We start from the raw sequence: 25,032 nt of genomic DNA, 5'->3' as shown, positions 1-25,032 counted from the left end.
GCCTTTTTCCCCGCCGATTTGCGCAGTCTTCGAAGTAGTAGCTTTCTTCTGTTTCAGTTTAGAAGCCATATCAAAAGATAATCCTGAGTTGCTTATAAGTAGTTTCTAATAGATATTTGTTAACTCTTCTTCATTTAAACCTTATTTCATTACTTTTTGCGAGGGAGCTGGAATCCCAACGTCTCGACCCTACGTCATCACGTGACGTCCCCCTATAATGCGTCCTTTGAATTACATACAGTTTTCGCACACCTCCTCCTTTACACCCACACTCCAGACACCCAAAAAGAATGTTAATCAGCATTATCTGGTTTTTAATCAGATCGTGTCCACAGCTCCAGGAAACTATTGTCCAGGGCTGCATTTTAAATTTAATCTACAATCCATGTTCAGGTCTAAAGATTGGTTGCTGAAGTTAATATTTGTTATGTACCAGAACACGCCCTAGCAAGGTGAGCGACTGTTTGGCCCCCGCTACAGTCATCCCACAGTGGGAGTGTTGGTCCAGGCATGCAGGAAGGATCTAACTTGGAGGGTTCCTCTCACCGCCAGCCAGAGGAGCAAAATTTCCCATCTCGGTGTGCTGCTCTAATGTAAACTTTACGATTCCAGCTCACTGCCCTCCTCACTTTTTAGATAGGCATATCACCAAGACCTCATTAGAGCAGAATCCTTAAACTAAACCAGCAATGCAAAATGCAATCTAATCATAGATCTAATCTGCATTCTAAGCACCGCCTTAACCACATCATCAAGACCTTCGACCTCTCCCTGAACACTATCTCACTCATCCTCTTTTTCACCACCTATTTATTTTTTGTGACTTATAGGTACATAATGTAGGGCACCGTCCTGTTGCCACAAAAAAAAATTCACAACGTATCAGCGATAATAAACTTGAACTCACGACAGCAGCTATATTCATTAGGAGCTTGAGGAGATTTGGTATGTCACAAAAGACTAGCAAATTTCTACAGATTCCCTCAGGGACAAGGCTCCCCCACTGCCCCTTATTGCATCTTCACCACCTCACTTACAACCATTTGAAAAACGATTTCAACAACTGTACCTCTAATTAACAGTGAGCGTTGATATATGTCTTGTCAGAGCAAACAATAATCCAAACGTAGAAAGGAAAAGTGATGATCATATTACCAAATATAATGCAAGGCCTGATTCTTAGCTTTTCCTACACTGTGACATCCGGTATATTATAGAACAGAACACAGTACAGGTCTTTTAACCTATTCCAAGATCTGTCACAATGTGCACTGGCAGGATCAGAACCCAAGTGCAGAGGAGAGATTAGACTTGGTAATAATAATTCTAAAAGAACATTAGACCCTGGACCCTGCAATTAGGTAGATAGATAATTTATTGATCCCAAAGGAAATAACAGTGTCACAGTAGCATAACAAGTGCACAGATATACAAATATTAGAAGAGAAGAAAAAATAAAAAATAAGTTACCTCAAATAGTCTAATGGGGGGTAGGGCACCATTTCCCTGCTATAAGTTGAATTGTTATAGACCCTAATAGCCAAGGGTAAGAATGACAAGAATGACCTCATATAGCGCTCTTGGAACAGCGCGGTTGTCTTAGTCTATTACTAAAAGTGCTCCTCTGTTCAGTCAAGGTGGCATGCAGAGGGTGAGAAACATTGTCCACAATTGCCAGGATTTTCCGTAGGGCCCTTTGTTCTACCACAACCTCCAGTGTGCCCAGTTTGACTTCTATAACAGATCCAGCCTTTCTAATCAGTTTATTGAGCCTGTTGGCGTCACCCATGTTGATGCCATTGCCCCAGCATACCACCGCATAGAAGATTGTACTGGCAACAAAAGGCTGGTAGAACGTGTGAAGAAAAGGCCTGCACACTCCAATGGACCTCAGTCTCCTCAGGAAGTAGAAGCAACTCTGGCCGTTCCTGTACACAGCCTTTGTGTCAGTGTTCCACTCAAGTCTGTCATCCAGGTGCACCCCCAGGTACTTGTAGATCCTCATCACATCCACATCCTCAACATTAATAGTAACGCAAGCTTAGTCTTCCTGAAATCCATCACCATCTCCTTCGTCTGACTGATGTTGAGCTGTAGATGATTCAGCTTGCACCATTTGACAAAGTCCTCCACTGTATTCATCCTCCTGTCCTCCCTCTATACACCCAGCTATTGTTGAGTCATCAAGAATTTCTGCAGATGACATGACTCAGTGTTGCGTCAAAAGTCCCAGGTATACAGGGTAAACATGAAGGGAGCTAATATAGTCCCCTGTGGGGCCCCAAGCTGCACAAACTGTGGTCTGCCAGTCAGGTAGTCCATTATCCAGAATACAATGGAAGTGCCAATCCACATCGAACAGAACTTCTCCCCCAGCAGTGAAGGCTGTATTGAAGGCACTCGAGAAATCAAAAAACATGATCGTCACAGTGCTGCCCTGCTTATCCAAATGGAAGTAGGCTCTGTTCAGCAGGTAGATGACAGTGTCCTTGACTCCAGTGTGCTCCTGGGAGGCACACTGCAGGGGATCGAGGGCTGATCTGACATAGGGTTGGAGGTAAGCCAGGACCAACCTCTCTAGGGTCTTCATGATGTGTGTGGTCAGGGCCGCTGGACATTAGTGCTAATTGAGCATCCGCTTAAATAATACAAGCAACACGGCATCCCTGAGCCTATCAAAATAAACTTAACAAGCTTACACAAACAGTACCAGGAGAGCGAGCAGCTTGAGAGAAAACACAGGGAAATCTAAATGATTAACAACTGTCAATAAACAACAATTAACTAAACTACTGGCTCCAAAATCCTCAGAGCTCAATGTTCTCTAGTGCCTTGCACAAGCCCAAAGAACTCATTACAAGGTCAATCTACACAGACCCACACAGACCTCACTTTTCTATCATCCATGTGCTTACCTAAGAGTTTCTTAAATGTCCCTAATGTATCTGCCTCTACCACCTACAGCACTACAGCACATTCTCTGTAAAAAACATACCTCTGATATCACCCTATATGATTCTCCAATCACTTTATAATCATGTCCTCTTGTATTAGCGTAGGAAAAGGTCTCTGGCTGTCCACTTGATCTATGCCTCTTATCTTGTACGCTCCTATCAAGTCACCTCTCATCCTCCTTCGCTCTAAAGAGAAAAGATTGAGCTGGCTCAAACTATCTTGATGTTCTCTCCGATCAGAGACCTGGATGCTGTCAGCGTGAAGTTTGCACCTTCTCCCAGAGACCGAGTGGGTTTCCCGTGAGTGCTCCATCTTTCCTCCCGCATCTCAAAGCTGTGTGCTCACTATAAGTTGCTGCAGTGCAGGTGAGTGGCAGAATCTGTGAGGACAACAGATGGGAATGTTGGGAGATGAGGTATTATGGAACAGTGCGATTGCTCTGAGGGCCAGCAGGGACACAGTGGACTCCTGTGTTACAGGGGAATACAGAAACCTCATGAAGGACTAATATGTTATTAAATGCATGGTTGGTACATGGACAGAAAATGTCTAGACCAGGTGTTCCCAACCTTTTCTATGCCATGGACCAATACCATTAAGCAAGGGGACCATGGACCCCAGGTTGGGAACTCCTTGTTCAGAGTGAGATGGGACTCGATAGGTAGGCAACTTGGACAGCATGGATTAGTTTGGCCGAATGTCCTGCCTCTCCGCTGTATCACTCTAAGATTTTATGAATATTGGCCATTCCAGCAAGTTGACTTGTCTTCCTGCTCCTCCAAAGGACCTGGGCTGTCACAGGCAATTCTTGTGGGCACGTTCCGTTAGTGCCAGAAGCATGGTGTCACTTGTGAGCTGCCCTCAGCACAGCCTCAGACTACGATGGCGGTTGACATAAATGACATACTTTACTGCACGTTTTGTGACAAATGAATTAATCTAATCTAACCTACTTCACGTCAACCTGTCCTAGTGCTAATATTATTCTGTGACTGTATGTGTAGGATCGTAACTATATGTGCCATGTGTGACTGCATGTTTTGTGTGTTGTCCCTAAAGGAACGATGGTTTGTTTAGCTGTATATACACGTATGGTTGAATAAGAATAAACTTGAATTTGAACTAACTTCAAACACAAATTTGAGATTTCAAGAAAGTGAGCCTACAGTTTAAATCCTTACAACACTGGTTCTAAGTTTAAGCAGATACAATTCAACAAATCTGCCTTGTAGCGCAGTGTTGAGTTTAATTTTCCATATGCTGACTGGCAGGAGGTACCTCCTCCCTTACTGCCCCGCAACACTGGCGGTTTCCAATTCACTCTGAGCCTCTGCATGGCTGCGCCATGTCCTGAAGTGTGTTGGACCACTCAGGCACTGCTGTTGCATGCTCAGTCTGATTGCCAGTAGTCTCATGTGAATGCACTTACTGCATTAAGAAGTCCAGACACTGAACAGCATGGCAGAGTCTATTCATCTGTCTCAGTGTCTATCTGAGTTTTGGCTTGATGCCTGCATAACGTCAAGAAGTCCCAATCTGAGATGTTTTCTCTCCTTCAAAATACACACTGCCTACAGGCCCCATTGAACCAGGGTAAATATTATGATACATCCAGGCCAGTGAAATGTTGAAACGTGCTGGACACCCTGACATTTTCGAGATAGAAGTGATCAATGTCCATGTCAATGTGATCTTGTTTACTGTGGAGCACTGAGCAAAGATTTGTAGAGTCAGAAACACAAGGGATTCTGCTGATGCTGGGAATCCACAGCAACATACACAAAGTGCTGGACGAACTCATCAGGTCGAGCTGCGTCAATAGAGAGGGGAAAACAGTCGGCATTTCAGGCCAAGACCCTTCATCAGCACAAAAATCAGAAACAGATTTAACATTACTAGCAAATGCTGGGAAATTTGTTGTTTTTCCGGCAGCATTACATTGCAATATGTAATAATAAGAACTATAAATTACAATAGGTATATAGTGTATAAAAAAAACAAAGTTCAATAAGTAGTGCAAAAAGAGATAAAAAAAAATATCGAGGTGGTGTTCATGGGTTCATTGTCCATTCAGAAATCTGATGATGGAGGGGAAGAAGTTGTTCCTGAAATGTTGAGTGTGTGTCTTCAGGCTTGCATACCTTCTTCCTGATGGTAGCAATGAGAACAGGGCCTGTCCTGGGTGATGGGGGTCCTTAGTGACGGATGCCACTTCTTTGAGGCCTCACCTTTTGAAGATGTTCTCAAAGCTGGGGGGGGGGGCTAGTGCCCATCATGGAGCTGGCTGAGTTTACAAACCCTCTGCAGCTTTTTCTGTGCAGCGGTCCCTCCATATGTGACGGTGATACAACCAGTTAGAACACTCTCCATGGTACATCTGTAGAAATTTGCTAGAGTCTTTGTATATTCATGGCCTGTATGGGATGCCACAGAGGGTGACTGGACTGAGGTTTGAGATGGTCGGACTGATGTAGGAGGAGAGCCTGGCTCAGTTAGGCTTCAACTCACTGGTGAATAGAAGGTAAGAGGGGATCTCATAGAAACACAGGAGATTCTGCAGATGCTGGAAATATTGAGCAAGTCACAGGACAATGCTGGAGGAATTGTTGGATCCTGATGCTTCTGTGATCCAAAGGTTCTTCAGAAGTCAAGAATGAGGTGATAAAATGATTTTTTATGAAATATTACAAGAGCAGAAAATTAAAAGAAAGAGCCAGGACAATGGTTTAATGGTACCATTTAATAACAGAGAATGTACACAGAATACAACCTGAAATGTTTACTCTTCACAGACATCCACAAAACAGAAGAAAACCCAAAAAACTGAATGACAGAAAAATGTTAGAACTCCAAATCCCTCCACCTCCTCCCACCCACCCCTCCACAATAGTTCCAGTAGAAAGCATCAACCCCCCCCCCACCACCTACCATGCAAGCACGAGCAAAGCCCCCCAAAGAATCATGAGCTAGAATCCATCAAAGACCACTATTCATCCCAACAGTTCGACATCCCACGGGCTTTCTCTCTCTCACTAACGAGGGAGAGAGAGGGGTCACTCTTGCCACAGTGAGAGGGAGGGAGGCAAACAGCTCAAAACAGCAAAGAAACCAGCAGTTTTGCCATCTCGTATCAAACTAGATGACTAAAACAATTACCCAATAAATAGCCAGATTCCAGTAACATGTCACCTGCTACTGAAAATGAAGAAAAATACAGAAACAACTATACTGTAATTACTGGAAAATTTACACATATATACTGTGGGTGGTTATATATAAATGCAAAAAGGCATAGGAAAGTTAAACTACAAGAAAAATAACAATTCTACACTTTAATCAAGCAGGGCTAGACTTGTTGGATTGCAACACAGACACACACACACACACACACACACACACACTCACACACACACACACTCACTCACTCACTCACTCACACACACATATACATACACACACACACACACATACATACACACACACTCACACACACACACACACACCGCGATGCTGGAGGAACTCAACAAGTGGGGCAGCATCTGTACAGGGGAATAAACAGTCAATTTTTTGGACAGAGGAAAGCTATTTATTCCCCTCCACTGATGCTGCCTGACTTGCTGAGTTCCTCCAGCACTGTGTGTGGGTTGCACATCAAAATCCAACAGGTCTAGACAGATACCAGGAGCAGATTCCTGACAGCTGGAAAGTCCACGGCAGGGAATGGCAGCCCCTGAACGCAAGGTGTGACAATGAGATTAAGGGAAAATTAACTCAAGTCAGGTAAGGGAGCCTTTTGAAAGATTTTGCCCTCATGTTGACTCGAGGGATTATCTAGTTTCTTTAACCTTTAAACACTGCCTGTGCTTCGAAATGCATTTGTCCTGTTCTCTTTCATTGCCTGGTTGATCATTTATAGAAACTTTGATTTCATTGCTTCTTCTGCTCAAATGTTGTTACAGGAGACCCATAAACAGGTCTGATGCTGACCAGCGTACATTGCTGACCTAATATCATATTAACAAACTTTCAAAAACATTGTTCCCTGAACAAGAGGAACAGGATGGCAAAGGTCACATTCTGTGCTGGTAAGAATAATATTCAGCCAAATATCTTAACTACATGAAGCATCTTGCTAAAAATATAAATACATTATCTAGCATGCTGAATTTTATTAAACTATTATTTATAATTTTTATTATAATCATGTGTTAAATTATGTATCAAATTATGTGTTAAATGTCCAAGCTATAAAAATTCGTACGTTTCAATAAAAGCTAAACGTTTTCAATTTTTGTTTCTGCTGCTTTAGTGGGATTGGTCCTGCTGTTACAAGTGTGTGAAGGTAAGCAGAAACCTTCAGTCAGCACTTAATTTGTCAACACTGGAGGAACTCAGCAAGTCAAATTGGAAAAAAACAGTTGACATTCCAGTCCGAGACCCTTCTCAGCCCGAAACATCGACTGTTTGTTCATTTCCATAGACGCTGCCTAACCTGCTGAGTTTCTCCAGCATTTTGAGTGTTTTGCTTTGGGTTTCCAGCATCTGCAGGATTTCTTGTGCTACTGAATTTATCATATCATGATGTAGGAATATTTATCGTGCCAGTTCAGATATTACGACACGGTAGCAGAGCAGCTAGCACGGTGGTTTACAGCATCAGTGATTGTGATTCAATTCCTGACACTGTCTGTAAGGAGTTTGTACCTTCTCCCCATGAGTGCGTGGGTTTCCTCCGGGTGCTCTGGGTTCCTCCCACGTTCCAAAGACGTACGGGTTACGGTTAGTAAGTTATGGACAGACTGTGTTGGCACCGGAACACCGGAACATGGCAGAACTTGCGGGCTGCCCCAGCGCATCACCGGACTGTGTCGGTCGTTGACACAAACAACACATTTTGTGGCACTCTGTTCTATTTGAAAGGTCTCCACAGCTGAACACTCAGCTAAAATCTCTTTGGAAGTGCCACTGTGCTCACTGCCTTGTCAACAGCAAATTATAACATCAGTGTTACAAGAAATTGTAAAATTGTTAAATTAGTTTATTGCTATCGTATGTAGTGATACAGTCAAAACTTTGCTTTTCATGCCATCCATACAGATCGTCTCATTACAACAGCGCACTGAGGTAGTACACGGGAAAAGCAATAACAGAATTCCGAGTAAAGTCCTACTGTTACAGAGATAGTATTCCGAATTCTGTTATTGCTTTTAACACACTTAACAGAGTGCAAGGTTATGACGAGATAGACTGTAAGATAAAGAGCCTATCTTATCGTACTAGGAAACCATTAAAACAGTGGGATAGAAACTGTCTTTGATGCTGACAGTACATGCTTCCAAGCTTCTGCATCTTCTGTCTGATGGGGTGGGTGGAAGGGGAAAGGAAGAACGTCCCAGGTGGGAGGAGGCTTTGATTTCCTCAATAGGTTTCAATTTATACAAGTGTTATTTAAGGTTGTTTCCAATTCTAATGTTATCTTCTTCAAATATGTCTTTGAATTGCACAGGTAACCAACTAATAATTTACTTTCTCAAACAGTTTTAGGCAAGGACTATAAGATAGTTTGTTACTACCCAAACTGGGCCAACAAACAAGGCAACTGTAGGTTCTCACCACAAGACATTAACCCCAAGTTATGCACACACCTTACCTACGCATATGCTGTTGTTGACAAGAACCATCAGATAGTTCCTGGTGAAGAGGAGGATGAAAATCTTTATGAGTCATTTAATAACCTTAAAAAACGGTATGTGAATAACACTGTGGAAAGTATCTGTAGGAGCCATGCAGCTATTGTACGTTTATTTTGGGTAATATGTCGTGAGTTGGGGCGTTGAAATGAATGAGTGTAGCTACATATTCCCAGTTTAGCTAAATTCAGTTTAACCCGGGTAGAACCAAGAGGCAACCAGGGTGATATTTATTTTGTTGCCCAGTACTGTTAGATCACTATTGAATGTTATTAGACTGCTTATTTCATTATATTGCTAGTTTTAGTTTTGTTAGTTTTTTATCGCTACAGATTTGCTGGTTTCTTAATTAAGGATCAAATATACTTCCTTCATACAATGTCAACCCCCACCCCACCATGCTCAACTTCTGAGCGGTGCTGGTTTGCTTTCAAGTAAATGCCACAGTATCAGTTACAGATTTGAACATCGATTTTAAGTTCTGCATGATCCCCTCCACAAGATGTTTTCATAATCAAGGAATTGCTCTTTCTTTCTTAAAAAGAGAAACTGGTTTTGAAATTAATGGAGGAACACACCTAATGCTTAACATTAAGCATGAATGAATATATTCTACTATACAGAAATATATCAAAAATAATTAGAAAGAATCTTTTACTGGAAAGCTTGCATGGTAACCATTAAATATTCTGTTAAAGCAGATACTCAGAGTTCAGCACTGAAGGAAGCTAATTGGTGTTGGCAAACAGAACATTATTTCACAATTCACAATGGCATTAGCCACTAGTAAAAATCAACATCAGAACAGGCCTTTTGGCCCATCATGCCAATGCTATCATGCCTATCTCTACCAATCAGAATCAGGTTTAATGCCACCGGCTTATGTTGTGAAATTTGTTGTTTGTGGCAGCAGTACATTTCAATACACAGTAATAAAAACTATAAATTACAGTAAAAAGTAGATATATATTTACAATAAGTAAAGTAGTGCAAAAAGAATTTTTTTAAAAAATGTAATGAGGTAGTGTTGATGGGTGCAATGTCCATTTAGGAATTGGATGGCAGAGGGGAAGAAGCTGTTCCCGAATCACTGAGTGTGTGCCTTCAGGCATCAGTACCTTCTCCCTGATGATAGCAATGAGAAGAGGGCATGTCCTGGGTGATGGGGGTCCTTAATGATTGATGTCACCCTTTCAAGGCATCACTTCTTGAAGATGTCCTGGATGTTGGGGAGGCTAGTGCCCACAATGAAGCTGCTGAGTTCACAGCTTTCCGCAGCTTCTTTCAATCCTGTGCATCAATGCTCTCCACGGTACATCTGTAGGAATTTGGTGTCTTTGGTGACATACCAAATCTCCTGAAACTCCTAATGAAATACAGCTGCTGTCGTTCCTTCTTTGTAACTGCATCAGCACGCTGAGTCCAGGATATATCCTTAGAGAAGATGACATCCAGGAACTTGAAATTGCTCACCCTTTCCAATTCTGATCTCTTGATGAGGACTGGTGCGTGTTCCCCATACTTCCCCTTCCTGAAGTCCACAATCAATTCTTAGTCTTACTGATGTTGAGTGCAAGGTTGTGTTGCGACACCACTCAACCAGCTGATCTGTCTCACTCCTGTACACCTCCTAGGCATTGCTCAAGCAACACTACTGGAATATCCTGCTGAACATCCTATCATCCCACTTGCCTGCATTACTTCCATGTCCACTATGCCCTGCTCACTCAATTGTCTGTCCCAATGCCTCTTAAAGGTTGTTACTAGTCTTGCCTCCACCACCAACTACCCACTGTGTGATTTTACCCCCTCCAACCCTCTTTAAATCCTGGCCTTATTTTAAACCCATGTTCTCTCATCTTAAAAAGCCCCACCCTGGGATACAGACTCCTGCTATCTACTCTATATATGCCCTTGTGGCGACCCATTTCCTGGCACATCCGAACCGGCTCACAATTAGATAGCCTACGGGGGTTTGCGAGCACAGAGCTTTGGAGCCTCTGTGCCACGGGGGGCAGGTTGAGGGAGGCTTGAAAGTGAGGCTGAGGATTTTGAATAAAGTTGTTTCCTTCGACTGCAGTTACTGACTCCGTGTCGTAATTTTAGCGCTGCGTGTAGCACCCCGCTACACCCTCACAATTTTACATAGCTCATAGCTCTATCATATAAAGGTGGGTTAGTAAGCTTGTAGATGACATGAAGACTGGTGGTGTTGAGGTTAGAGTGGAAGGGCATTGTAGGTTAAAACAGGTCATTGCCAGGATGCAGAGCTAGGCTGAGAATGTCAGATGGAATTCAACCCAGAAAAGACTGCATGATTCAGTTTGGAAGATCAAGTTTAAAGATGGAGTATGAGGTTAAGGACAAGATTTTGCAGTGTGCAGGAACAGAGGAATCTTGAGGTCCATGTTCATAGATCCCCCGAAGTTGCTGTGCAAGAGGTTAAGCAGACATAAGGTGTGTTGGCCTTCATTAGTTGGGAGATAGATTTCAGGAACTACGAGATAATGTTGCAGCTCTATAAAACTCTGGTTAGACCACACTTGGAATATTGTTCTGGTCACCTCATTATAAGATGGATGTGGAGAGGGGAAGAGGAGAATTACCAGGATGTTGTCTGGATTGGAGAGCATATCTTATGAAGATAGGTTGAGCAAGCTAGGGCTTTTCTCTTTGGAGTGGAGGAGGATGAGAGAAAACTTGACAGATGTGTTAAAGAAGATAAGAGGCATAGATCGAGTGGATAACCAGAAAATTTTTCCCAGGGCGGGAACGGCCAATATAAGGGGGCATAATTTTAAGGTGATTTGTGTGAAGTATAGGGAGGGATATCAGAGGTAGGTTTTTTTACACAGAGAGCAGTGGGTGCATGGACTCCCTACTGGGGGGGGGGGGGGGAGTTGGAACTAGTGATGAAGGCAGATATATTAGGGACATATAAGCAATTCTTAGATAGGTACATGAATGATAGAAAAATGGAGAGTTATGTGAATGGGAAGGGTTAGATTGATCTTGGAGTAGGTTAGAAGGTCAGCACAACATTGTGGGCCGAAGGGCCTGTATGTGCTGTGTATATGTTGTAAGACAGGATGAGGATATTCAACATGGGCTGTGCCAGTGGTAGCTCTCCAGTGACTGGAATACCAACTGCAAGGATGACAAGAGGGTAAATATTGATCTGCTCTGACCACCCTTTCTGGTTTTTGTGCTTTTTTAAAAAAACAATCATCTCCTCTAATTTTCACAGAAACCCAAATTTACAAACACTTCTGTCTGTGGGTGGCTGGAACTTCGGAACTGAAATGTAAGTCTCTCTCTCTCGTTCAACACTTTCCGCTTGTAAATGGGTCACTGGCCGCAGGACTATCTGGGACTGTGTGCCGTAAGAAGTGCACGCAAGTCCTACTTGAGCACATGAATAGAAAGCTGAATGGATTCACACTAACCTCTAGAAGGCAGGTAAACAGGATTAGTGCCTGAAAGGGAAGAGTCGGTGGGGAAACATCGAGGAGAGACAGTGGCTGGATTTCTCTGGTACAGACTTAAGGGACTGAATGGCCTTGTCCAGTGTAAACATTCTGCAATGTCTGCAAAAGTATCTTGACTGAGATGGTAAATTAGTAAATTGGTTTATTATTGTCACATATACTGAGGTACAGTGGAAAACTGCTTTGCCGGCCATCCATACAGATCATTTCATTACAACAGTGTATCAAGGGAAAACAATGACTGAATGCGAAATAAAGTGTTACAGAGACAGTGCAGTGCAGGCTAAAAGAAGTGCGAGGACCATGACGAGCTAGATTGTGAGGACAAGAGTCCATCTTATCGTACTCGGGAGGAGTTTGGAATAGGTGACAGAGAAGGAATGCTAGAGATTGTGAGGTACTGCAGGTTTAGACACACACAGCTGAGACACCAGACAAGGTCAGTTGATTCTAAACAATTTAGTTAAGTCATCATTACAGAATGTCCCTCTGGTGCTTTCCACTCCCTCCCCTCTCCCAACCATGATTCTCTTCTCCCTGCCCTCTTCCCACTCTCAGTCCACAATAGAGACCCATATTAGAATCAGGTTTATCATCACTCACATATGACATGAAATTTGTTTTTTTTTGCTGCAGCAGTACAGTGCAATACATAAAATTACTACAGTACCGTGCAGAAGTCTAAGACTGTGTGTGCCTTAGGCTTTTGTATCTACCAAAGTATTTTGAAGAAGTATTAGTTTCATAATTAAGAATGAACATGGTATTTAAGACACCATAACTGAATAATCATCATGGATTGTGTGTCCATTATTCAACTGCAGAGTTTGAGAGACTAAATTCTGAAAAGAATTTTAACTATTACTAAATCAAAATGGTCTTCTTAACCAGATGTGAAAATTATGCTGAGCATATTATCTCCAAACCCATTTTGTCAGGTTCACTATCATGGCTGCTAGTGAAGAAACACGACAAACCTTCATTAAGTCTGCGATTAAGCTTCTGAGGGAAAAAGGGTTTAATGGTTTGGATCTGCACTGGGAGTACCCAGGGTTTAACAGAAGCCCGCCCGAAGACAAACAACGATTTTCTTTCTTGGTGCAGGTGAGAATCAAATCTCTCACTTTTTGGAAAGAATGTTCTTGACCACAAAACCACAGAATTTTATTTTATTTGAGTGTCTGTACGTAAGAAAGCCAAATACCAGGAGCTGATAGAACAGGGGTGGAGGGCAACACGAGGCTATAGAGGTGGGGTGCAGAGGTTTTGCTGCCTACCCACTGTGCAAAACCTATTCTCCCCGTGGCATTTATGGGGGTTGTCACTGAGCAAGCCTCCAGGTGGCTATGGGTGTGTCCCGTGGACCAGTGGACACAAGTCGGGGCCTGATCACCCAGGCGGCGTTACCTGGGTGAGAGTGTCTGATCACTGACGATGTGCCCCAGTGCGTCCTTGGATGTATCTCAGCATCAAAGACACAACATGGAATAGGCCCTTCCGGCTTTTTGAGTCATGTCAGTTGCAACTCACCCTAGCCTAATCACAGGACAGTTTACAATGACCAGTTGACCCATACTTCTTTGGACTGTCACGCATTCTACGGGTAAGACTTACAAACTCCTTACAGAGGACACCAGGACTGAACTCCAAACTCTGACACTCCGAGCTGTATGCGTGTCGCGCTAACTGCTACACTATCACGGTGTGGAAGCTGGCCTTACCAGTCACAGAACTACACTTATAATCTGCAGGATATCATTTATCATTGTAATCTTTGGCTTTTTTTTAACTAACAGGAACTCTCGGAAGAGTTTCAGAAAGAATCCAATGAGACCAGCAAACCCCGATTGTTACTATCAGTTGTCGGAGCATCTGGAATAAGAAACATTCAAGCTGGATATGAAATAGAGAAGATTTCAGAGTACGTTACAGTTGATTTTGCCACTGATACAGGTTTAATTATGCTTGCCCTAAATATGTTCATCAAAACACTTGTTTTCTAAATGAAGAAAAAAATCAAAGATCTGAGGTGCAAAGGGACTTGGGAGTCCTTGTGCAGGATTTGTTCCCTAAAGGTTACTTTGTAGGTTGAGTAGTAGGTGAGGAAGGTAAATGCAATGTTAGCATTCATTTTGAGAGGACTAGAACAAAAAGCAAGGTTGTAACATTGAGCAACACACACAAGGTGTTGAAGGAACTCAGCAGGCCAGGCAAAAAAGCAAACAGTGAAAAAAGTAAATAGTTGACAGTTTGGGCCAAGACCTTCATCAGGACCCAGTCTCCGCCCAAAATGTCGACTTTTTACTCTTTTCTATAGATGCTGCCTGGCCTGCTGAGCTCATCCAGCATTTTGAGTGTGTTGCTTGGATTTCCAGCATCCGCAGATTTTCCCTTGTATGTAATACTGAAGGCTGGTGGGGCATCACTTGGAGTATTGTGAGCAGTTTTGGGCCCTTTATGCCAACATTGGAGAGGGTTCAAAGGAGGTTCACGAAAATGATTCCGAGATTGAAAAGCTTGTCATATGAGGAGCATTTGACAGTTCTGGGCCTCTATTCACTGGAATTCAGAAGAATGGGGGGAGGGTGGGAGAGATGTCATTGAAACCTATTGAATGGTGAAAGGTCTCGATAGGGAGGATGTGGAGAGGATATTTCCTATGGTGGGGGAGTCTAGGACCAGAGGACAAAGTCCATTTAGAACAGAGATGAGGAAGAATATTTTTAGCCAGAGAGTGGTGAACCTGTAGAATTCATTGCCACAACAACTGTGGAGGCCAAGTCATTGGATATACCCAAGGCTGAGATTGACAGATTCTTGATTAGTCTGGTATGAAGGGATACAGGAAGGAGGCAGGAGATTGGGGCTGAGAGGGAAATGGATGAAATGGCAGAGCAGACTCGATGGGCCAAATGGCCTAATTCTGCTCCTGTAATTCTGCATCTGACGCTATTATAACCCAAGGCGTCGGAATTCAGAGTTTAATTCTGGCACCATCTCTAAGGAGTCTGTATGTTGTCACCATGACCACGTGAGTTTTCTTTGAATCTAATGTATTTAATTACAGAATGGTGCTGATGCTTTGCAATAGTTCAACTAAACTGAAAATGTTTTGTTGATGAATTTCATTTGTACGGAGTGTCTGAGGCTTCTCACTTAAGTGTCCAACCATAATCAGCCAGCATTGATGGATTCCAGCTGCCCTGATACTGTTTCTTCATGTCTGCAATGCCCTGGTAAAGCCTTTCACCATGCTCATCACTGACAGTCCCAAGATTTGCAGGGAAGAGTCTAAATGGGAAAGCAGAAAATGAATCTTTAGTGACATGTTGCACTTACTGGTTTTGTATAGTTGGATCATATTGACAACCAGCTACATGTAGACTGATGATCTGTAGTTGCCAAGAAATTTTTCGACAATATCCTTGAATGCCTTCCTTGGGATTTTCTCCAGTCCCACTAGAAATTATTCGGATTACCCGTCGTTGATTAACTTTTATATTTGTGGACCAACAAAAATGCCTTCCTTAATCTTGGCGTCAATTATTCTCACTTGAATTATGAATAAAAGTAACAAATATAGGCGACTTTAAAAAATTGCGTATGATAGGAAAATTTCTTTTTTTAAATTTATGTTTTATTGTTTTACGTGAACAAACTTGGAAAAAACTAACAAAAAAAAGAAAAAAATACAGCACCCACAAAAACCACAACCACGAGATCAAATTAAATATTGAGCAGCAAAAGAGAAAAATATAAAGGCAAAAAGTAAACATACACAGCAGAGGTGCACTGCACCAAAAAACCTCAGTCCCTACCCCATAAGAAAGTCCAATACACAGCCCCATATCCTTTCAAAGATGTCCCCTCTGTCCTCATGACATAGTCTCAATCTTTCCAAATGTAAAGTGTTTGCCAGTTCTCTCAGCCACAGAATGACAGGAAAATTTCATGGTGACTTTCACAATCAGCAGCCCAAAACCCATGAAGTGCACCCAAAAGTATTCAGGAAGCAAGATCTTTGCTGTCCAGTGTAATGGGTCCTAAACCAATCTGATGCACTCAGGCTGGCTTTATGGTGCCTCTCCCACCGTACATGGCAGAATAATCTATTTCTTTAGTAATGGGCATGTGTAAATGTTTAACCATGTATATGTTATTTGTATACTGTATTTAAGGTAGAAACTTCATTTATTTTGTAATATGATTGTGGGGTGCGACTATTCATGTGTAGTCTTAAGCTAACTTTGTGGGTAATTAAACATGGTATGCCCTAGTGCCTCATAAACAGGGCTCATTGCCCTCAGTATGAGAGAGGGATAGAGGGAGGCTGCCAGGAAATCACACTGGACTGTATAGAACTATTATTGTGTTTTCTGGTGATACCTTTTTGCAAACATTGGCTGTTTTCTTTTTGCTAATTCCTGTAAAGTTGATTTTTGACGCATCAATTAAGCACCCTAAGCGCCTCCAGCCAGTTTTCCTCTGATCATAACCCACATATCTCACATAAACCATTACATCAATGGCTGCTGTAGGAACTTCCCACATTTCATTCTCAACACGTTTGTGTGTTGCGCAGACATGCAGATTTTATCGGTGTGATGACCTATGAGTTCCACGGTCCATGGGATTTCAAAACTGGACCCAACAGTCCGTTGTACAAGAGCTCTCAAGACAAAAATGACGACAGATACTTTAATGTGGTACGTACACATATCCTTCCCACGTCACCATTTATTTTATTTATTGATTACTTACTTACATAAAGTGTGGGATAGGCCCTTCTGACCCTTCAAACCGCACTGGCCAGCAACCCCCGATTTAACACTAACCTAATCACAGCACAATTTACCAGTAACCAATTAACCTATCAATCTTTGGAATGTGGGTGAAAACACACGTGGTCACTGGGAGAACATATAAACCTCTTACAAGTGGGAATTGAACCCGGGTCACCTGTGCTGTAAAGCGTTGTGCTAACCACTTCACTACCATGCCGCCCCTTAAATCTTACTTTGTCTAGATAGGGGTAGGGATACCAAAGGAGGTGTAAAGCACTCCTTCTCTCCGCTAGCATGTAATTCAACTTGGCAAAGTGTAGCACCTGCTTAGCCCCCTGATCACATCACATGAAGCCATGGGAGCAGATAGTGGAAGGTCGTATGAGCAGCCGGTGCATATCACAAGTCCTGGTTATGCGACTACTGAGGCCATGCAGACTATCTCTGAGGCGTATTGATAATGGCTGGGGTCACCTGTCTAGTAAAGACACTGCTCAGCAGAAGGCGATGGCAAATCACTTCTGTAGAAAAATTGCCAAGAACAATCATGGTCATGGAAAGACCACGATCGTCCACGTCATACGACACAGCACATAACAGAAGAGGGAACCTTGTCAAGATAGATGATAAGAGGAATAGCTAGTGTGGACAACCAGGGACCTTTATCCCAGGGAGGAAATGTCTAATACAAGGGGAACATAACTTTATAGTGATTGGAGGGAGGTATAAGAGGGATGTCAAAGGTAGTTTATTACAGAGTGTTCGATGAGTGGAGGTGGTATTAAAGACAGATACACAGGGACACACCTAGGTGTAACGCTTTACAGCACCACCTGTAAGATCAGGATTTGAGTCCCGATGCTGTCTGTAAGGAGTTAGTACTCTCTCCCCGTGACCACATGGGTTTCCTCTGGGTGCTCCCGTTTTCTCCTACATTCTAAAGATGTGCAGGTCAGGGATAGTAAACTGCATGCATGCTGTGTTAGCACCAGGAGGAAGGCTGCTCAGACACAACCCTCACTGATTTGGTTTGACACAAATGATGCATTTCACTGCATCTTTCGATCTTGATGGGACAAATAAAGCTCGTCTTTCTTTATCTTTTCTTCTTTACACTTAAAGAGACTCTTCGATAGGCAAATAGAGGGCTATGTGTGAGGGAAGGGTTAGACTGATTGTGGAGTAGGTTTAAAGGGCCTGTTCTTTGTTCTAGTTTTCTAGAATGCAATCTTGGGCAGCCACTCCCAATAAAAATCCTTTCTTACAGGAGTTTGCAGTAAACTACTGGAAAGAGCAGGGTGCTCCAGCAGAGAAGCTACTGGTTGGATTCCCAACGTACGGGCGTACATTTACCCTCTGTTCCACTGACACCAGACCAGGTGCCTTGGCCTGTGGACCCGGGACACCAGGGAACTGCACCAGATCAGAAGGAATTTTAGCATATTTCGAGGTACAGTTCAAAACACAAAACTACCTCAGCACTTTGTCAATTTTACAAAAAAGGAATGCACTTTATTATTACCTATTGTAACCTTTATTATCAAGCAACACAACAGGTCCCTAATGTGTAAATTCATGGTTTACTTATCACAGTGACACATGAGTGGTATCATTATAAAACTTACTCTAATGATCTACTATTTATTAATACTATTATTATTTTTCATTTATATTTACACAGTTTGTCTTCTTTTGCACATTGGTTGTTTGTCAGTCTTCGTGTGCAGTTTTCCATCAATTCTATTGTACATTTTGTTCTGTGAATGCCCGCAAGAAAATGGATGTCAGGGTAGCATATGGTGACAGAAAAATTGATAATAAATTCACTTTGAATTATGAACCATCATTGTAATCATTATAATTGCTATTAACATTCTAGCTTACTTACAGTTGGTATGAGTAATTAGTGTCACAACACAGGAAACAAAGTTGACAGTTAGGTATTCTGTGGCAAGTAAATTATAAGACCATAAGACATAGGAGCAGAATTATGCTAATTGGCCCATTCAGTCATGGTTGTTTTAGAGCAGGGGTTCCCAACTTATTTTATGCCATGGACCCCGACCATTAACTGAGAGGCCCTTGGTCTCCTGATTTAGAGTTGTAGAACACTACAGCACAAACACAGGCCCTTTGTCCCATCTAGTCCATGCTGAACCATTATTCTGCCTAATCCCATTGGCCTACACCCAGACATAGCCCTCCCATCCAGTACCTATCCAAATTTCTCTTAAATGTTGTAATTGAAACCCGCATCCACCACTTACGCTAGCAGCTCATTCCACACTCGAGTGAATTCCCTTAAACATTTTACCCTTCGCCCTTAGCCCATGACCTATAGTTGTAGTCTTACTCAATTTCAGTGAAAAGAGCTATAACTCCCATAATTATATGAAAGATTATTTCATCATCATGATAGAACAATAACATTAAGCAAGGGGTCTGTAGACCCTGGGTTGGGAACCCATGGCCTAAACTCTTCTTAAACAGTGATACAGTATCTACTTCCCCCACCACTCCTGGCAGCACACTCCAGCCACCCGCCAGTCTCTGTATAAAAACATTGCCTCATAACTTGCCTTGGAACTTCCACCTGCAATTCCCTCACCCTCTAGCCCAGGTAGGGTGGCAGGATAGAGGTATGTCTCTACCAAAAGAGGTGAAAGGTATTCCTTCCCTCCACTAGCCTGCAAGTCACTCTTGTAACACCCCCACCCCCAGATCAGGGTCAGGTGAAGCCATGAGAGCAGGTGGTGGATGGTTGTAAGAGCAGCCGGTACATATCACGTCCTGATAAATGCGACCACTTATTCCTGGCACACAAGCTCTGAACAGTACAGATATTGGCCAGTCTTGGTAAGACACTGCCCAGATGGTGGCAATGGCAAATCACTTCTGTCGAAAAAATTGCCAAGAACAATCACGGTTCCAAGACCATGATCACCCACGTTACAAGACACAGCACATAATGATGGTGATGATCTAGCCTAAGGTGGCAAGCCTTTTTGAGAGCATGTGCCCAAATTGCCAAAGGTTCTTCTAAAAGCAAATTCTCTTGTGTCCTATGATAATGTTGAGCAGATGTTAATCACTGATAAAATAATGTGTAACAATAATCATGGACTTTTTTTTCCCAAAGGAAAAAAAGATGACTCATGTTGTCTATTCACATGCATTCACTGTTTTACTATTAAAAATATAACAAAGACAGAATGAAATAAATGAAGCATTTTAGAAAACTTGCTGAAAATTATTAATATTAAATTTTCAAAAAGACAATGTTTGCTCCTAAATAGAACTGTTTAGTAACTGTTTACAATCCAAATACTGATGTGTACACCAGGTCTGCGAGGATTCCAAAATGCATCTTGTAACCGGCTAGCTGTCGTCAAGCCGATATGAGACATTCCCTATGAAAACATCACACTGCTCTCCGATTGTAAAAGACCATCTGCTGATTCATTTGGAAGTAAAGATAATCATAAATTGAACCTGTGCCGCTGGTGCTGTAAAGCATTATATGCTACCATACTGCCCCTCGAGGATTTCTTCTACTACTTCAGACCCATAGAAGCAATTCATGAAGTCACTCCCAAAGGGCTGTCTAACACAGACTAAATAACATTAATGTGCTTTTGTTCTTAATTTTTCCTAAAATTAACAGAAACCTTTGCATTTAGCCTAAGGAATCCTGGTAATATTGTAATCACCCTAGTCACATCACCCCTCAAAATCCATTTCCAAGACAACATAGATGGTGTTTAAGAGACTATTTGTAGGTACATGAATGTAAAAAAAAATCTAGAGGGTTATGGGCTGTGAAGGAGGCGAGGATTACAACTGTTCAGAGTAGATTTATGTGGGTTGGCACAACATTGTGGGCTGAGTGGCCTGCAATGTGCTGTACTGCTCCACGTTCTATGATAACTCCCTATACATACTTAACTGTGAAGCACACTGAAGGAGTTATACACTTTACCATTACAGGTTTGCAACTTTTTGAAAGGCGCCACCAAGGTCTGGCTTGAGGAACAGGAAGTTCCATACGCATACAGTGGTGATGAGTGGGTTTCTTACGATAGCTTGAGGAGCTACGAGAAGAAAGTATGTATTCTATAGTCATATTTAATATAGGTTCCTGTGTATCTTTGGTGCCACCGTAGCGTAGTGGTCACCGCGATGCTGTTACAGCCCAGTGTGTCAGAGTTCAGAGTTCAATGGTGGCATCATCTGTAAGAAAGTTCCTATGTTCCTTCCCCTGTATACGTGGGTTTTCTCCCACATTCCAAAGTAAATCTCTAAATAAAATAGTTAAGTGCCTGATGACAGGTGTGGAGTTTGCATATATTTCCCTGTGACATGTCACATGGGTTTCCCTGTCACATGGGTTTTTCCCTGGTGTTCCAATTTAAATAGAACATTTTTGTCTTTGCTCAAGACAACAAGATTGTGGTGCCACTCCAGTCTGTGCAAAACAGATATTTACAATGCATGCAGTTGGGTTCAGTATTTTTTTTAATTCCCATATTTACATGCAACAAGTGACTTCGATTAAGGCCATTGTCGGGCCAGGGTGTATCATTACTCAGCTGCACAACAGCCCTTGGGAAAATGTTGTTTTCAGTCTTACTGTCTTGGCTAAGATGCTTTTGTATTTCCTACCAAATGGCAGGAGATTGAACAGACAGCGTCCAGGATGGGACGGGATGGGTCTTCGAGGATATTACGAGTGAGCCGTAGGCATCGAGGGGTTGTAGATTGTCTCCACGTCCGGTAGCTGAGTCCCAGTGATGTGCTGAGCTCAACAGACAGTAGGCAGAGCAGCAGGCTTAAATTGCCCGAGTGCAGGAGGTTGGCGCTGTTGGTGCTGTTTGCAGATAAGCAGACGATAGGTTAATAGTGAGAATGGGATAGATCCCAGAGCTAGCATAGATTCAATGGGCCAATAGCTTCCTCCCCAGTCCTGAGGAAATAAAAACTGGGGAAATAAATCCTACGACATGCAGAAAGGGTTTTTTTTTGAGAGATTCGGGTTTATTTATCACATATACATTGAAACAGTGAAATGCGGCATTTGTGTTAACAACAAACACAACCTAAGGATGCGCTAGGGCAGCCCACAAGAGCATAAGGTGTTCATACACATTTGAGGTCATACAGTATAGAGACAGGCCTTTTGGCCCAGTTCATCCATGCCGACTCCTGAACTCTGATCTCCAAATCTGCCTTGTTGTGGCCCTTGAACTTCATTTGGCAACCTCCACTGCACTTCCTCTGTAACTGCAAGACCATATTCAGATAGAGAGTCGGGTTTATTTACCACATGTTCACTGAAGCATGCAGTGAAATGCATCATTTGCATTAACAACCAACACGCCCGAGGATATGCTGGGGGGAAGAGCTCACAATTGTCACCACACATTCTGGCACCAACATAGCGTGCCCACAATGTTCCGCCGAACAACACAAGCTGTTATTTAATAACAGGTGTGTGTTAATAGAATTGAAATTTTAATCTGACTTAATTTTAGGTCACTGAATTTATCCTGTACTCCCTTGACATTTGTGTTTGAGTTTTTATTAAAGATATTCTTTATCTCTGCAGCGACTGAAAATAAATAAAAAATGCTGTATATTATTTTGCAAGTTTTTGGGTCCATCACTGAGTTCTCTATCTTCTAATACAGGCCACAGACCCCCTTATTATACATATTACCTTTGATGATATGTGAGGCTCTACATCAAGTGCGAGCAGGGTACGTTAGTGTGGGGATATTGTAACTGATTCATTCAGTACATAGGGTGTTCATACCGCTGTTCTCTCTAAGCTGTGCATTCACACAGTAACAGAACTGCTCCTGCGCACATAGCCTTCGTTGCCACGCAGTTGGAATTGGACGCAGCTAGAAAAAATTTAAGAAACGTGAAAGATTTACTTTGTTGTATTTCATAACACCCTTCAACTAATAAATAAAATCAGAAGTATGTGATTTTAAATTTTCATTTTAAATATTCATAGGATGCATATTACAAAAAAACATTTAAAGTGCTGTGCTATTTTCTGGCCATGTAGAAGTTTACTGCTCGGTGCAGCTGTAAAAAGTATTAACGGGAACATTGGTTCATACACATTTAGAGCCATGGACTCATATTGCAAGCGAACAGCCCCTTCAGCCCAACTTATCCATGCTGACTGTGCAGCTGAGCAAGCTGGTTCGATTTGTCTGCATTTAGCCTATAGCCTCTGGGCCTCTCCTATCTACAAACTTAGTTAGATGGCTCTTAAGTTTTCTTAACGTGCCCTCTTCAACCACTATTTCCGACACTTCATTTTAATCCATTTATGTGTAGAATCTGCCCCTTTTAAATCTCTCAGCTCTGATTTTAAACCCATGACCTCTCATTTTTAGCACTCTTTCTTTGGGAAAAAGACGATGTGCTTTCACCCAGTCTATGACCCTGATAATCTTGTATGCCTCTATCAAGTCACCCCTTGGTCTCTTACGGCCCAGAAATTATTTATTTATTTATTTATTTAGCGAGACGGTGCGGAATAGGCTCTTCCGGCTCAGTGAGCTATGCCGCCCTGTAACCCACCTATTTAACCCTAGCCTAATCACAGTACGATTTACAATGACTAATTAGCCTACTTATCCATATGTCTTTGGACCGTGGGAGGAAACTGAAGCGCCCGGAGAAAACCAACGTAGACACAGGAAGAACGTACAAATTCCTTATTCCACTCTGACACCTCAAGCTGTACTAGTGTAGCGATAACGGCTTTGCTAATTAGTGCCCCTTTTGTGAACAGGCACCCAAATATTAACATGAAACAATCTACATTGGGGGGTTTAAAAGATTTTTAAAATTCTCTTCATTCAGGTAGAATGGTTGAAAAATAATAGCTTTGGAGGCGCGATGGTTTGGACAATCGATCTGGATGATTACGAAGGTACTTCCTGCAACCAAGGAAAATACCCCCTGATTAATAAACTGAGGGCTGTGCTTTTCTCGGCTTCTGAACCTGAGGAAACCTTGCCAGGTAATTAAATTACATTTAAAATAGCTTTCCAAAACAAGGTATTTATATCTTCTGTATCAAATATTTAAGCGTTAATGATGTCACTGTAATCATGGTACTTCCAAAAGCTTTCATGATATGAAATTTTAAAATATTATATCTTTAACAAAATCAAACTTTCATACTTGGGTCAATGCAAGACCCTATATCACAGGAAACGTCAGATTAAAAACCTAAAACCTGTACATGCTGAAAATCTGAAATAAAAACCAAAAATGCGGGATACACTCAGCAGGTCAGACAGTGGAAAGAGAAACTGTGTTTCATTAACTTAAGAGATTGTGCAGATGCTGGAAATGTAGAGAGCCAAACACAAAATGCTGGAGGAACTCAGCAGATCAGGTTGAATCTATGGAGAGGAATAAACAGTCAACGTTTCATCAGAGACATATTTTAAAACAGTAGGAGAGAAGTTGAGGGGGCTGAGTAAGTTTCAGAGTTAATGTAGCAGCTCAAAGCACTCTTTCCTTTCTTGTCAGTGGAATGTATTGCTAATAACAAGGCTGTGAGGCACAGCCAGCAGATCAGTGTGTACAAATAGAAAGAAAAAAATGAGCCAAAAGGAGGGCTGGAAGAAATGACCAGTTCTTCAACAAGAGAAAGAGGTCCCAAATTGGAGAATTCTGTTAAATCTGGAAGGCTACTATGTGCCCAGATGGATGAGTGCTGGTCCTCCTTGTAACACACATGAAGCCACCGATGGGGAGTTGTAGTCAAGGAGAACATACAGCTCAGAGTCAGTCCTAAGGATGGAGGGTAGGAGTTCTACGGAACAATCACCCAATCTGTGTAGGGTTTCCACACTGAACTCTGAATAGTCACAGAGTCATAGAGCACTTCAGCACAGAAACAGGCCCATGCCAAACCATTATACTGCCTAATCCCATTGATTCTGACATGTAGCATAGCTCTCCACACCCTTCCCATCCACTTACTTATCCTAACTTCTCTGGTGTTGAAATTGAACCTGCATCCACCATGTCCGCTGGCAGCTCATTCCACACTCTCACTACCTACTGAATGAAGTATGTAGT

The 25,032-nt window shown here is 42.2% G+C and overlaps 2 protein-coding genes across 2 annotated transcripts in view; one reads left to right on the top strand and one right to left on the bottom strand.

Moving 5' to 3' along the window:
- The first annotated feature begins 6,500 nt into the window (after positions 1–6,500).
- The window catches only part of LOC132380980 (acidic mammalian chitinase-like), a 32,274-nt gene continuing 13,742 nt past the window's right edge, over positions 6,501–25,032 (top strand). Inside the window, exons 1-11 of the mRNA XM_059950025.1 lie at positions 6,501–6,735; positions 6,915–7,040; positions 7,265–7,297; positions 8,494–8,701; positions 11,893–11,949; positions 13,072–13,237; positions 13,930–14,054; positions 16,716–16,839; positions 18,185–18,367; positions 20,905–21,021; positions 23,800–23,959. Coding sequence (XP_059806008.1) covers positions 7,016–7,040; positions 7,265–7,297; positions 8,494–8,701; positions 11,893–11,949; positions 13,072–13,237; positions 13,930–14,054; positions 16,716–16,839; positions 18,185–18,367; positions 20,905–21,021; positions 23,800–23,959 — 1,198 coding nt within the window. The 5' untranslated portion in view covers positions 6,501–6,735; positions 6,915–7,015. The remainder of the gene's footprint in view (positions 6,736–6,914; positions 7,041–7,264; positions 7,298–8,493; positions 8,702–11,892; positions 11,950–13,071; positions 13,238–13,929; positions 14,055–16,715; positions 16,840–18,184; positions 18,368–20,904; positions 21,022–23,799; positions 23,960–25,032) is intronic.
- Positions 18,392–25,032, bottom strand: part of LOC132380982 (cleavage and polyadenylation specificity factor subunit 7-like) — a 68,658-nt gene continuing 62,017 nt past the window's right edge. The window contains exon 10 of the mRNA XM_059950027.1: positions 18,392–22,820. The gene's annotated coding sequence lies outside the window, so the exon portion shown is untranslated. The remainder of the gene's footprint in view (positions 22,821–25,032) is intronic.

This window comes from Hypanus sabinus, chromosome 25 (assembly GCF_030144855.1).
Source record: "Hypanus sabinus isolate sHypSab1 chromosome 25, sHypSab1.hap1, whole genome shotgun sequence".
Taxonomy (NCBI): domain Eukaryota; kingdom Metazoa; phylum Chordata; class Chondrichthyes; order Myliobatiformes; family Dasyatidae; genus Hypanus; species Hypanus sabinus.
Note: the sequence above shows the minus strand (reverse complement) of the source record. Positions and strands in the feature narration are given on the sequence as shown.